At 48.9% G+C, this 13,950-nt stretch overlaps 2 protein-coding genes across 5 annotated transcripts; both read left to right on the forward strand.

Moving 5' to 3' along the window:
• On the forward strand, positions 7–8,149 carry LOC110408607 (C-factor-like). The gene is made up of 6 exons (XM_021417497.1): positions 7–219; positions 5,521–5,572; positions 5,876–6,063; positions 6,452–6,607; positions 7,158–7,268; positions 7,482–8,149. Exons 1-6 carry the CDS (start codon positions 79–81, stop codon positions 7,593–7,595), a joined length of 762 nt encoding a protein of 253 aa, XP_021273172.1. The 5' UTR covers positions 7–78; the 3' UTR covers positions 7,596–8,149.
• Positions 8,521–11,697, forward strand: AURKAIP1 (aurora kinase A interacting protein 1). Of its 4 annotated transcripts, none has more exons than XM_021417499.1 (4): positions 8,521–8,678; positions 9,544–9,635; positions 10,140–10,588; positions 11,528–11,697. In XM_021417499.1, exons 2-4 carry the CDS (start codon positions 9,584–9,586, stop codon positions 11,633–11,635), a joined length of 609 nt encoding a protein of 202 aa, XP_021273174.1. In that variant the 5' UTR covers positions 8,521–8,678; positions 9,544–9,583; the 3' UTR covers positions 11,636–11,697. The 4 variants fall into 4 exon arrangements, with proteins under 4 accessions (XP_021273174.1, XP_021273175.1, XP_021273173.1 ...); XM_021417500.1 differs by lacking the exon at positions 8,521–8,678 and adding an exon at positions 8,967–9,061; XM_021417498.1 differs by lacking the exon at positions 8,521–8,678 and adding an exon at positions 9,068–9,277.

The raw sequence follows: 13,950 nt of genomic DNA on the forward strand, positions 1-13,950 counted from the left end.
TCGGTGCCGGCTCCGCGCGGCGCAGGTTAAGAACCGCGTGGGGCAGCGCCGGGAGCAGAGAGAGCCGAGCCCAGCAGCATGGCCCAGCCGCGCTGCCGCTCCGTGCTCATCACCGGCTGCAGCCGCGGCATCGGGCTGGGGTTGGTGCGGGGGCTCGCCGCCGCCGATCCTTCCCCGGAGGTCGTGTTCGCTACGTGCCGCTACCCCGACAAGGCGCAGGTAAGCGGGCCGGGCTGCTGGGCTGCAACGCTCGGGGCGGGGAGGGATGCGGGATTGGAGCCGGGGCTGCGGGAGGCTCCGAGGTCGGAGGGACAACGGGCTGCTGCCGGCTGGGTCCCCGCTCCGGGGAGGGAAGGAGGCAGGGAGGCGGCAGTGCGGCTCGTCGGGTGCAGCTGGAGGTGGCTGCGGGCTGGGTACCCCCAGGAGCCTTCCCAGGGACGTCGCTTACAGCTCCCCCGTCCCTTCTGCACCGTGTATCTGCGCTCTGTTTTCCCCTGTTCCCTGCTGGACTTGCGACGAGTCTAAAGCCGACTTAAATACTGTCCTCAGGCTGGGCAGGGGCCGGTGCCTTCTGCCCGCTGCTGCTGCTGCGTGTCACTGGAGAATTCATTGACCTGCCTGTCCTCTGCAGCATGGCAGCAGCGTGTTTGCACCCCTCCTCTCCTCCTCTGCCCCCAGGCTGCTGTATGTGAATGCCAGACGACCCAACCTGTGGGGATGAGCTGATAGCGGGTTATCAGCCTGCTGGCCCCAGTGCAGCTCCAGCCTGATCTTGGCAATCTCCGTGGTGAGCAGAACACTCCCAGGGCAGCGCTGCACGCAAAGCATCATCCTCTGCCTTTCCTGGAAAAGCTCTGGTGCTGCGGAGCTGCGAGAATCTGAGCTCTCAGCTCTGTGTTTTCCTCACCCCTGTGTGCAGGAACGTGGCAGGACTCTGTGATGCTTCTGCATCTCCCCTCTCCTATGCTGGAACAGGGCTGCCCGGTGAGAAGGGATTTCCCTGGCACTCGGAGCGAAGCAGAGCTCGGATGGCTGCTGCCTTGCAGTGGGTTTAATTCCTTACAGTGCAAACTGTGATCCCACTGCGCTGGTATTGAGCAACACGGAGCAACTTTTGCTGCTTTGCTACACAAAAGCTACAAAAGCCGGCGCAGAGGCTCCTGTTGTTCCAGGACGATAGCACAGGGCAGGAACGGCTGCAGCCTGGCTCTGCAGCAGCACAGTGCTGCTCTAGAGGTGCTTGGGAAACTGAAGGAAGGCATCTTAGTCTTGTTCCTCAATGCCAGAGCAAGCTATGCAGCACAAATGCACATGAGGGTGTATTTCTGAATGGAATTACTGTGACACAGTGTGGGCACAGGTTGCCTTCCCACTGCAGGCGCTCCCAACCTCCGCTTGTGGTCATGCTGTTTGCTGTGACCTCCTTCAGGTCCCAGATGGATTTCCTACTGGTGACTGCACAGCAGCGAGGTGCAGTGGCGGTGCAGGGACCTTCGGTGATAGGACAGAAGCCTCCCTGCTCTCGTGCTTGCTCCAAAGCTGCTTTAGTTGAGGAGATTCACCCGCTGGCCCTCACGCCCAGCAGTGATTTCCCGTTGTGACGGTCTTGAACCAGTCGTATGAAAAAGCAACACGGCTCCTTCAGTAGGAAGAGCTTCCTAGGAAGCATTACGCAGACCTTGAGCAGAAAGCCTGGTAGACAAAGGACAAAGCAGCCTTTGCGTGGCGCGGTGCCTGGGCAAAGGCTGGGCGATGCTTGCTTGCAGCAGGAGAAACCTGGAAAGTTTCTGGCAGCTGTGGCTGCTGGAGGCAGGAAGCTGGAGCGGGGCCGCGTTCCTGTAACCCCGAGTGGGGATTGAGCAGGCCACACGGGTTCATCCTTAGCTCGGGTTGGTTTGTTTTGGTTTTTGGGTTTTCCTGGAGCGGGAGTTGTCCTTGGGGGCTCAGGGTGGGTTTTTGTTCTTTGTCAGGACCTCTAGGCCATGTGCTGCGCTTTGGCAGCACATCAGTGGAGAGCTGTGCAGCCGGCTGAGAGCATATTTCTAACAGATGGGTTTGGAAACTCCACAAGGAAGGGAAATCTTTACTGAAGGTATTGTCGTCTCCCCACCGCTATCTGTCTCATCTGCAATGCTAATGCTGGCGCGAAGCCTCTGACCAGTGCCCAAACGCAGGGCAAGCAGCGATGTGTCTGAGCTGTACAGCGGGTGAGGTGCCCATCTCTGAGCCTGGAGCCAGCTGGGCAATGGTGCTTGAGTGGGTATGGTTGAAAAAGAAAAGTAGTCTTTATTCTTTTTTCTCCCAGACAAAGCTGTTGCCTTCACTCTGCAGCCAGATCTTGAAATCTCAGGATGGAAAAAGCTGAAATGAAAAAAGAGCCTTTTAAAAACAATTGGCCGGGTTTTAGAGGACAAGCGCTATCAAACACGTTTAATTACTGGCCCATCCAGCGCTCATCTCAAGGAGGATACCCAGCAGCAAGTCTCCACGAACTGGGAGTGATCCAGAGGAGCTCTGAGCAGAGCGTGTGCTGTTGGCAGCTGCGGGCTGAGCTTGTCCTCCAGGTGGTGCCCCAGGCACCCGACTTGGGATGAGGTGCCGGCCAGGAGCCCGCCTGCACTCACTCTGCTCGCTGCGGGGAGCAGCGTCTCCTGTAGCCCGCTAGCCCTGGGATGAGGCTGAACAGCTGCAAGCTTTTGCATGCGAGGCTGCTGGCAGCTGGAATAACTTCAGCTCTTGTGCTGCATACCTCCTAGGTGGCCTCCGCAGAACATTTGCCTAACAAATGGGCTAAGATCACACGATAGCATGCAGCAGGCCTGCAGGCGCATGGAGATAACCGCTGCCCCTCCCTGAAAAGTCCCGTGCTGGGCTCCTCCAGCCCAGCTTTGCTTCTGTTCTGCCTTTCCTCGGGCTGCTCCGGCACTGAGAGCGGGGGCAGCTACAAATCTCTTCTAAAATAACCCTCGTGTCCCATCTTTGTGCTCCAGATGGACAAAACCAGCTGAGCAATCTCTGGAGCAGTCCTCCACCAACAGATCTGCTAGATCAGGAAAAGGGTGTTCTCAAAGTCTTGCTAAATTTGGCTCACGGCAGCGGTTTGTGCTTCCTCCTGTGGATCTGGGGCAGTCGGCAGCAGCTTGGTGTGAATTCTTCCATAATCTGACAGCAAACTGGCTGCATGCTGTGATACTGGATAGCCCGTCCCAGAGATACGTGGGCAAATCTGATATGCTTTGGCTTTGTCTGGAGTGCCAGCAGGGCAGTGGGAAGGGGCACTGGGTCCCCTTTGCCTGACACAGCTGCCTTAGGCTGTTCAATTGCTTCCGAGTGGTCCAGCACGGCCGGGCTCCTTCCAAGACTTGTAACCGGAGTGAATAATGCTTTCATAAAGAAGGCAAAGTAAATCCTGCTAAATGACAGAGGCAATGCAACACCCTGAGTGCAGCCTAACAATCTGTGCACTGATGGGTCTGTATCAGGAGTCTCAGCGCCAGAGGATCCTGTTTAAATTGGAGCAGGCTGATTCTTTGTTAACTGTAATTAAAATCAGCAAGCAGGAAACAACAGATGTTAATCACGGTTTTAAGTTTTTCTTGGAGTCCCCGAGAGCTGATTCTCATGGGTAACAGTTCAGGTACCAAATGCTCCTAGAGCTGCTGTGCTAAACACATTGAGCTGGCGTTGAGTGCTTTGCTTGTTTGCTTTCTTAGCTTGTTTTAAATCAGCTTTTGCAGCACCGTAGCTAAATATGAGTGGCTGCATCTGTTGGGGCCGCCATGAACTTGTCCTGGCCCTTCCCTCTAGGCACAGCGGGGAGAGGAATGGGTTTTCCTGTGATTTTTGGGTTTCCTGACCGGGTTTCCTGCTCCTGTTTGCATTGAGTGCGGCAGTGCCCCCTACTTCTTGCAGACCCAAGCTGTCCAAGTTAGCGTTACGCCCGGAAGCTGCTTTCGTGAAACTTCAACCACTCGAGTGGGAGTCACTGTTAAACAAAGTAATTAACTAAATGGAGAAACTATTGCACTTTAACTCTGGTTTGCATGCAGCAATCGTAATGTTTGTGCACTAGGGAATGCGTAATGCTACAGCCTCTGGAGTTCTGAATTGAAGATATTGCTTGCTCGCTTCAGAACCCTCTCACTGGTTCTTAGGGCACAAAATATCTCCTCTGGCCTTTGAGCAAAGGAGGTTTATCTGCTGCTCACAGTTGTGGTCTGTTTCGGTCTGACAGCGAAGCAATCTGACTATAAATAAACGAAAACATCGCGGAAGCCAGAGCACTTCTGGAGTTTATCAGAATTGACGCTGTCAAACTGAAGTCCGGCAGGCAGGCCAAAGCCACGTAATTACTGCAGACCTTGACATGGCAGAACTAGTTCTGGGTCTAGGAATGTCTGCTGGTTTTGTGCTTCTGGCTTCTTTCCCTTCCTCCCCTTCAAAGCCCGACGGCAGCTGTAAGTTGGCTGCAGCGGGAGAGCAAGTTTCCTAAACAAACCTGGAGAGAACCTTGATGCTCTCAGAGCACCAACTGAGATAAAAGATGTGATGCGTTACAACCTGCTGAGAGGACACGGAGTCCCTAAGCATCTCCAAAGGAATACTCTTTCAAAAGCAGCCCTCCCCACCCCTGCTCCTGCCAGGCTCCTGAGGAGGTGGATTTGCTTGAGCTGGACTGTTTGGCCACGGCTGCTCAGCCCCGAAGCGTGGCTGGGAGCGTGCACTCCATCTGTTAACATTTGGCCTCGCTTCCTGCATGGCACAGAAACCTCAGTGTTGCAGCTGGGCCTGTAAAATGCAGCTTGCACACACCTTGTCCAGGAGCAGTACCACCGCAGTGCTTATTTCCTATGAGAACGCTACTCCTTCCTCTATTACTTTACTACTGAGCATTATTAAGCAGATGGCTGAGTTATAAATATATTGCAGAGAGAATGCAGTTCTCCTGGACAGTTGCTGTGTGCATAACCAATTTCTTGTGTGCTCTACTTTCAGTTACAAGAATTGAAGCTAATGAGAGTGTTTGGAAACAGGATTTCAATGGGAGATTTGCTAGGATGCTGCAAACGCTAGTGCCAAATGGCTTTTTCTTAGAGTTTCTGTTGCCCTGACCTGATATCTGGCACCAGGGGAACCTCAGGAGAACTATGCTCTCCTTAACAGCAGTGAGGAATGACTGGGTTGGCACGCAGCCTGAGCACAATGTCTACTGTGGAACCCTCAGCCGGAGCTGCCTGATCAAAGGCCTTTGGTTAGACCGTAAATGCACCCTCTGTATGTACACGCTGAGAATTTACTGTGCTGGTGTCTTGACTGAGCAGGTGAAGAGCCCCGGTTTCTTGGAGCAGTCAAGTCTTGCTCTGAAGGAAGCTGCTGGATGGAAAACAAAGCAGTGCCACTGCCCTCAGTCCAGTTATGAAAGTAAACGGCGATTCTGGAGGTGCAGGTCTCAAACTGCTTCACGTAATAGCCACGGACAAATGTACAAAGAAGGTAATACAAATCATTTCTTCTTCCTAGGAGCTCCAGCAGCTTAGCAAGCAATACAGCAATATCAAGCTCCTCCAGCTGGGTGAGTAAAAGGCTTAAATAGAAGCGTGTTCAACTGAGTCAGGTGAGTGCATCTTAAGCATCCTGCATGGTCAGTAGCTGTGCATGACCTCCAGCAGCTGGAAAGATCCATAACTTTTTCTTAAGATAACAATGGGGAAACATTATCTGTGTAAATCTTCTGTGTATGGTCTTTGTCTTGTTGGCTGCCTAAATGTCCCCGTTCAGAGTCGTGTTTTTAACTGTGGTTTAGCACGTGCTGTACAGCGATAGCATTCGAACCACATCACTGCTCACTGTGGCTGTTCTTGGCTCCTCTGTGCAGATGTGGTCTGTGAAAACAGCATCAAGAAAGTAGTCAAAGAAGTGGAAGAAATTGTGGGCGACAAAGGTCTGAACTGCCTCATTAACAACGCTGGCATCAATGTGCTCGCCTCCTTGGAAGACGTCACAGCAGAGACAATGCTCACCATCTATGAAACCAACACGGTTGCCCAGCTGATGGTCACTAAGGTAAGAACTGAGAGAAACGTGCTTAACTGATGGTACTGCAGCAGCCCTGCCACTAGTGAGCTGGACACGGAACCCAAGTGTTTCCCACCTTGGAACTGCGCCCCTGAGAGCAGTAATGGCTTTCTACCCAGTATCTTTATTTAAAACCACTTGGTATGAGGTCACTTTAGTGGACAGCTTGGGCTGCAAGGTGAGCAGGCTGCTTCTTGAAGTTGGCTGCTATAAAAATGTTTCCGATGGTCAGCTTGCCTCGAGAGCCATCGCCATTCAGCGCTGATGGAATAGAATTGTATTGCAATTCTTCACAGAGCAGAATTTGAGAGTACCTCTTGCCTTAAATGGACCAAGCACGAGGTGACCAAATTAACACTAACTCTTGTTTTTACAGGCTTTTCTACCCCTTCTGAGGAAGGCAGCTCAGCTGAGCACAGGAATGGGCTGCCACAGAGCTGCTATTATTAATATGTCCTCTCTTGCTGCCTCCATGCAACTCGTCCAGGCAAATGAGATGTTCCTCAAGGTCTACCCCTACAGGATAGCAAAGGTTTGGATGATTCCCTGGGCTGTGCGCAGTGGGTGAGAACAGGTCTGTGAGTTAAAGGACACTGAGCTTAAGATGATCACAGCGTTAGTTTTGTCACAACCAGAGACTGAGTTTGAATGAATTGTCAGGATTAGACATCCAGTTTCTTGCACGCCACCTACTCATAAGCTGTTAACGTGCTTGTTTTCCCTTATCAGAAGTAAAAAGCCTGAATGTTTGTGTTGTGATTATTGCAGAAAAACAGAGTCCTTATGTCAAGGTTATTTTTCACAAATCCTTAGGAGTTTCAAATGTTACTTTATCTTCCATCATAACTTAGTTTCATCTTTGGGCAATAAGTTTAGGAGGGTAGAGCTTTCACAAGGCTTCCCTTATAGATATTTCTGAGAACGAAGGCCCTACAAAGTCTGGATAAGTTACCATCACACTGCTGTGGCCACTTGATTTGTCAGGAGGCATCTTGGCAGGGAGATGCCAGTTAGCTTGGCTTAAGGTCTTGCTGAAAGTTTGTAAGAAGCTGCATACTAATAGATGGTTTCCACTCTTCTAGACTGCTCTGAACATGATCACCAGATGTCTTGCTGCAGACTTGAAATCAGATGGAATTCTCTGTATTTCTTTGCATCCAGGCTGGGTTCAGACAGACATGGGCGGAAACATGGTTAGTGACATCTCTCTGAAAATATGAAAGCATAACTCCCACGTTCCCATTCTTGACCAACAAGCTGCTGCACAGTGTGCACTTCCATGTGCTGCATAGGTACACTATGCAACATGAAAAACATCCCACTTGATCCTAGTAACTCCTTATGTGCAGTTGATTGCATTCTGTTGGATATGCTCAGTAATAACTCAACCTCAATTTGCTCTCTAGGCTCCCTTGCAGGTGCAAGAGGCTATCCCAGGAATTCTCTCTGTTCTGGACCGTCTTGGTGAAAAAGAAAACGGTTCCTTCCTGGACTGGCAAGGGGAAACTCTACCATGGTAGACGTGCATAGTATACTACAGAAACAGCGTGTCAGTCACTATTCAACTTGCATCAACTAATGTCTCCGTCTCCAGGGTTTTCTTAGATTCTCGTAGAAATAGTCAGTCTGATATCCACCTCCTCTCCAGGTATATTCAGAAAGGTTTACTCTTCCTTGATATTGCTACTGTTCTGTCCTAACACTTCCTGACGATACTACTGTGCTCTTAGTGATGGGTCTCTCCTGGAACCACCTAACATTGATTAAAAACTGCAGGTTAAATCCGGGGCTGGTTCCTCTTTGCTTCCAAAACCAAGTCAGCGGCCTGCCCTGACAGCATAGGCTCTTGGAGTCTGGTATGGTCGGTGTGCTGGAGACATGTCTTGGGAAAAGCTCCTCCAGTTTCCCCCAGTCCTGAATAACTGTGATTTTGTTACTTTGAGTGTCCCCAGGCTGACAGCGCCGGGCACTTGCTTTGTTCCCAGTGGGTGACTAACATCCTGATATCGGGGTGGGAATGTGGTTTTGTACATAGACTTCTGAAATGTCTTCAATAAAGTCTGGTTTAAACAAATTGCCTGTTTAATGAGCTACTTCAGTTCATTTCTCTGCGTGTAGGTCTCTATTGTCTGACCAGAGAGCTGTACGTTCAGGCAGAAAGTCTAGCCCCAAGGAGATGGCAATGGTTTAATGTGTGGGGGGAGCACACCTGAAGCTGAGGCAGACCCTTGTTTTGGTCTGAAATACCCAAAGCAAGTGGTGCAAAGATCTCGGTGTTCTGGCTGAGGGAAGGATAAAAGCAACACGTTCTTTGAAGCGCTGGGTTGGCCACGGCGCGGCTTCCCATGCCAGCTGATTAGGCCTTTCATGCTGTGCCAAGATGGCGTCTCCATACCCAGAGAAGACAAGAGGTGAAGCGGGAGAAGCAGGTGTGGCTGTTCCTGGACAGCAGCCACCTGCAGATGCATCTCAGGGCGTGGAGGGAGAGGTGCCTGGCAGCCTTTCCCCGCCGCTGCGGTGACCGGGACACGTCTCTCTCCTGCAGCTGTTGGAGCATGCTGCGTCTGACCTATGTTTGGGGAGGTGCTGCCGTGCCCGGGCAGGTGAGTGAAGGGCTGTGCTGCTTTTCACAGTGGGAGCCTCTGATTCTCATGAAACGGCTCATTCACGCAGGCTGCTGCTTGGTTCGGATCCAAGGAGGAATGTTGGGGGGAGCAGGGCACAAGGAGAGGCGGAGGGGAGGTTGGGGTCTGTGCGCAACAGCCTTCGTTCAGAGGCATTACAAATGCTTTTACCGGGGGCTGCCCCGCGAAGGCAGCAGCCGGACGCTTTGCAGCAGAGTTCCCACGGCCGCCATTTTCCTATGGCACCCGTCTGACCACGGTTGTTCCGGCGGGCGCCGGTAGGGGGCGCTGTTCTGGAGGGCGCCAGCAGGGGGCGCTGTTCTGACAGGAACCGGAAGTTGGGGCGGAAGCGGGTGGGGATGGTGAGTGATGGCGGCTCGCCGGGCTGAGGGGCTTGGGGCCGGTGCTCGGGTCCCGGTTCGGGTGTGGTGAGAGCTGTGCCTCGGGAGCAGCCGGGAGCGCTGGCTGGGGTTGCAGAGAGGCTGTGGTCTCGGTACCGGCCCCTGGTGAGGTTGAGAAGCGGTGCGGTTCCTCACAGCCTGAGGACTGCGGGTGTCCGCGCTCCGCTTTCTGCTGTGGTAATAACGCCTTCGTACTGAGCTGGGCGGGAACGTGCAAGTGGGGCTGGGGTTGGAGGTGCCAAGTTTTTAAATCTAAGAAAGTGAAAGCTGCCTTCGTTATTTCTGAAACTCAGCTACCTCAGTGCTTGTGGGCCTGTTACGTCCAGCAGAGTGGAATTGGTAAAACGGGGACGCTTAGGGCGTTGGGGTTAAATTTCAGAGTGGTTTTTCAAGTGTAAAAATAGCATACTTGCCTCACTGCGTAAACGTTCTTACTTTCACAGTCATTACCGGGTCTCATTGACTGAATGAAGTGGAAACAACATGTTACTATCACAGCTGACTTCCCGGCTGCTGAAGGCTTCACGAGTCGCAGGTGAGCAGATTTCTGTTTGTCTGTTGGGGTAATTGGGCTCCCAGAAACTTTCAGTGAGCAGTGTGGGTGGTGGTGCTGTTTGTTGGTTTGGCAGTTGTGGAACATGACTATCTATGGCTGTGCTGCCAGTACCGTGGGGCTGTAATCTGGCTTCTCCTAAACTTAAGAGGAGGTTTCTTAGCAGCAGAGAACAGTTCCCAGCTATTCTGGCCATTTATTATTATTTATTTATTATTATTTATTATTTATTCATTTATTATTATTATTCTGCTACATGGTTTGCACAGTGAAATGCTGTGTAACGTAATTTTAGCAGATGGAATTGTAAAATAATTAAGGCCAAATTAAAAAAAGAAATACTTCCTTACTTTTATGATAGGAGTTTAATTGCTTCCTTTATTATTATGACTACAGTTTTCTAGTGCTGCTTGAGCTGTGCAGAGCTTTTGTGAAGGCATTTCTAGAAAATTCTGCCTCCTAAGTGAAACTCTTTTCTTCTCAAAGGGCACTTTTTGCCAAGGTCGGTGTCTTCCTTTCTTTGCTATCATTCTACATCTGTGAACTATTGCACGCAGCCACCTAATAAGAATGGAGCCCAGCCTCAGCAGTGGCACGCGCTGGACCCTGAACTGGAAGAGATGTTGATTCCCAGAAAGCTTTCCATCAGCCCCTTAGAAAGCTGGCTGACAGTTAAGTACTCCCTTCCTAAAGCAGAGGTCAGTAACGCTCAGGAAGAAGTGGGCCATGGGCCTCCCCAGAGGTATGACTGTCCTCCATCTGATGAGGGAGCTGATGTGGAGGAAGGGGAAGGAACGCCGAGCAACACGCTGCAGTGTAAGAACGTGCTGAAGATCCGCAGAAGGAAAATGAATCGACACAAATTCAAAAAGCTGCTGAAGCGAAGGAAGTTTGTGCGTAGGAGGGTGAAGGAAGGTCGCAAGAAGAAACGCCAGGTAAGCTTGGCTTAAAGAGAACTCCTTGGGGTATGCACACACCCTTCTCAAACTGCCCTTTGTTCAGGTGCTGAATTTTAGGTGGAGTTAACGTATGGAAAAATGGCAGCAGCTCTGAGAAATTTGGCCTAAGTGGATTCAGTGTTTATCGGTCCAGTAGTGTTGGCTGGTTTGCTGTTTTGTATTTTACCTGTACGTCCTCAGAAGCTAATTTAGAATATTTCTGTGCTTGTAACCAGGTGCATGTGATAGTTACTAGGTGTGAGTAACTTATAAGCAGGTGTGACAGATGAAGAAGAACTTGTGATTGCGTGGAAGATGAATTCACGTGCCTATGTTACATCAGGAAGATTGGTTTAATGTTAATTTCCTACCTGTGTTATTGACATTCTCAAGTGCTTCTATAGAGCTGCTGTAGGGAGAGACCATCCTATTGTCTTTATTTTTTTTTTTTAACTTTTTTATATAGAATCCTTTTCTTCCTTTAGTAGAAAGGATGCATGAAGACACTGGCTTTCGTTCAAGTCATGGCTGTTCTCATTCAGTGTTGCCTTTTGGTAGCCTGCTATGATATAGTTCAGATAATTCTTTGTTAATTTTCACCCTGCGTTGATGCCTCTTTAAAGGGGGTTAACTGTGCTTCAGTTTCTGCACGTTTCTGAGAAGTAACTTTGAATGCTCTGCAGTGAGAAATCCTCTTAATTTTCTTGCAGTTTCACTTTTTGGCTTCTCAGTTTTGCTACCACAGCATTTTAAAGACAGTGCTACCAAGATCTTTGCGTGTTTTAAATGCCTTTCCTAAGGCTAACTGTATTTTGATACTTGGTTTTGCAGGTTGTATGTAGATCCTCCTTGGGGCACTTTTGCAGTGACCAAATACTTGAGTGTTGCTTCTGAGGTGTTGCTGTTCTCTCTCCCTTTCTTTTTCCTCTGTTTTAGGTAAAATTTGAGAAAGATTTGGAGCGCATCTGGAAAAGAGCTGGCTTGAAAGGTCCTCCTGCAGGATGGCAAACACCCAAGATATTTCTGAAAAGTTCCAAGCAATAAAAACACTTGTAATGAGTTTTCACGTGTAATTGTAATTAAAAAAAAACATATTTAAGTATGCAGATTTCTCTGAACCTTTTTCAGTGTGTGATAAGATTTGGAAGTTGCATTCAGTCTTGGTGTGCAGTTCAATGGGACGGACTGGCTTCTGAGAAAGGACGGGAAAGTGAGTTCCCATGAGCTCTTCATCCCACAGCATACAGAAAAGCTAACCTGAAAGCGTGTTTGCTTTTATTGGCTGGCAGCAGGAAGCTTGACTAAACTGAAATGAAAGAAAAAAATGTTCTGTGGAACTCTTCTCTACAAGGTACATTTTAATTTCAGTGCTGGAAGGACAGGTGACTCCTAGCGTCGTATGGGAAGCGTTTCTGAGGCTTCTTGCTGTTGATGTCGCTAGATGGCAGTCGATTCAAAGCTTCTGAAACTCATAGCACAATGCAGAAGTTGGCAGCTGGCTAGATCTTTATGTAGGTATTGTAAGGAAGGGGTGCACTCGTGTCACTCATGGTTAGAAATGGATTATTCTTGCTGGAGAACTACGACTTGCTGAGATCTGTATCGGAGTCCTGTAGAAACAGGTGGCTGGCACATTCAGTAGATCCAAGCCATATGCTAACAGTAGGCAATTTCTATCAAAGAGCTAAAAAGACATTCCTTCTTGGTGCTTTAAATATGCTGCAGTTGCTTGTTATCAAGACCAGTAGGACTGGATCAGCACAACTGGAATAAGATGTCCTTTCTCATTCGCCACCACTACCTTCTCTTATTTATTTAGTTTTACTCTTGGATAGTAATTAAAAAAGAGAATTACTGAAATAGTAATAATTGTGTGTTAGCTTTTGTACTGTGGCAATGATTATATTAGCGTAATTCTGTGGTAAATTGCAAGTCTCCACTAAGGAAAGCAGCATGTAAAATGGCATGCTGAGTAGTAGTCCAGTCCTCCAAATGACAGTCTATGAAGTGCAGTCATTAAGTTTACATCTATTAGTCATAATGACACAACCATGTGTTGATACATGGAACTACTGTGTGATTTACAAGATTGTCTGACTTCTACCTGTGGAAGTTACTACCAGTATTAATCATACAAATGCTACCTTTCTTTTTGCTGAAGCATGTCAAAGCACATCTCAGGATTTGTATCATCTTTATGTGGCTGATACTGCAAAGAAGCTAACACAGCAAGAATCAGGTAACATACACCAGGGTGCTATCCATTTGCTCGAGCTCTGTTGACCACAGGATGCAATTTTCAACTCACTTCAGATAGAGGGAAGCTGTACCCATTTTTCTCTGTGGAGAACACTAGTACATGGTGTACTGCTCACAAAGTGTTGTTCTGACTTGCTGTTCTGCCCCAGAATTTGTGCATACCAGTGTACCTGCACGACGACCAGATGTACGCCTGTGTGTAGCAGCAGTAGAAAAAAGGCTGTGAACAGGAAAGGTTTGGCTTTAAGGCTCCTCCATCTCCTTGGTGTTCTGCTGTTCTGAGAGGAAGTGGTTGAAAGCAAGCAGGAGATTGCTCGAGGAATTCATGCTCTGTATTGCAGAGACTGGAGATATCCAGTGGGGATGGAGATTTCATATTTGAGACTGCCTGACAGTTCTTTGTCTGGAAAGATCCTTCAAAATTGGAATATGAAATCAATTATGCTCACACCCCCTTAAATCTTGGATTGTGTAGACTTGAGTACAGACAGCGAGCTCAGTTAGCAGAGTAGAAAACCCAGTTTGGTAGTTTTGTCACAGCAATCAGTTTGTGCTGACATGAGTTGGCTCTCAAACAGCTGATTTCAGAAGGGCTGAGCGTTCTGAAATGGGTTTCTCCAAGCCAAAGCATCACATTGAAAATGTGAGCAGAGGATGTTCTCCCTTTTGGAAAGGTCAGGACCCAGTAACACGATGATTGCAGGCTTCCAACAAATGTGTGACAGAAATACCATCTCCTTGTAGTACAAGCAAATAATGATCACTGGCAAACTGGAGTTTTTAGTTGTCTCCATGACCTCAGTAGCGATGTTTCTCACTGGGGTGGGAATTAGATGCATTATAAGGAGTATTCTCTGGAAAAAAAGTGCATTGCTCAACTGTATCAGTATGAATTCTTGAAGTTTTTCAGTTATTTCTGGACATAGAAGGGTTTTTGAATATGCCGTGACTCTGGGAAGCTCAAGTTGTTTTTGTATCTGTATTGCAGGCGTTGTTTTTCTTTCTTCCACTAGTAGTCTCAGAAGTGGCCTTACAAGCAAGAGGACCTGTTAGCCCAATGTTTCTGGGTACCTGGTGTACAAAACACCTTTCAGAGAGTG

Source organism: Numida meleagris, chromosome 20, assembly GCF_002078875.1.
Source record: "Numida meleagris isolate 19003 breed g44 Domestic line chromosome 20, NumMel1.0, whole genome shotgun sequence".
NCBI lineage: Eukaryota > Metazoa > Chordata > Aves > Galliformes > Numididae > Numida > Numida meleagris.

What these genes read in the sequence shown, in the direction of transcription:
- LOC110408607 (XM_021417497.1), top strand. Translation starts at nt 79, where the DNA reads ATGGCCCAGCCGCGCTGCCGCTCCGTGCTCATCACCGGCTGCAGCCGC. An exon ending in GCTACCCCGACAAGGCGCAG is followed by an intron (nt 220 to 5,520) that starts GTAAGCGGGCCG and finishes TCTTCTTCCTAG; the next exon opens with GAGCTCCAGCAGCTTAGCAA. An exon ending in CAGACATGGGCGGAAACATG is followed by an intron (nt 7,269 to 7,481) that starts GTTAGTGACATC and finishes TTTGCTCTCTAG; the next exon opens with GCTCCCTTGCAGGTGCAAGA.
- AURKAIP1 (XM_021417499.1), top strand. Translation starts at nt 9,584, where the DNA reads ATGTTACTATCACAGCTGACTTCCCGGCTGCTGAAGGCTTCACGAGTC. An exon ending in GAAGGCTTCACGAGTCGCAG is followed by an intron (nt 9,636 to 10,139) that starts GTGAGCAGATTT and finishes TTCTTCTCAAAG; the next exon opens with GGCACTTTTTGCCAAGGTCG. An exon ending in GTCGCAAGAAGAAACGCCAG is followed by an intron (nt 10,589 to 11,527) that starts GTAAGCTTGGCT and finishes CCTCTGTTTTAG; the next exon opens with GTAAAATTTGAGAAAGATTT.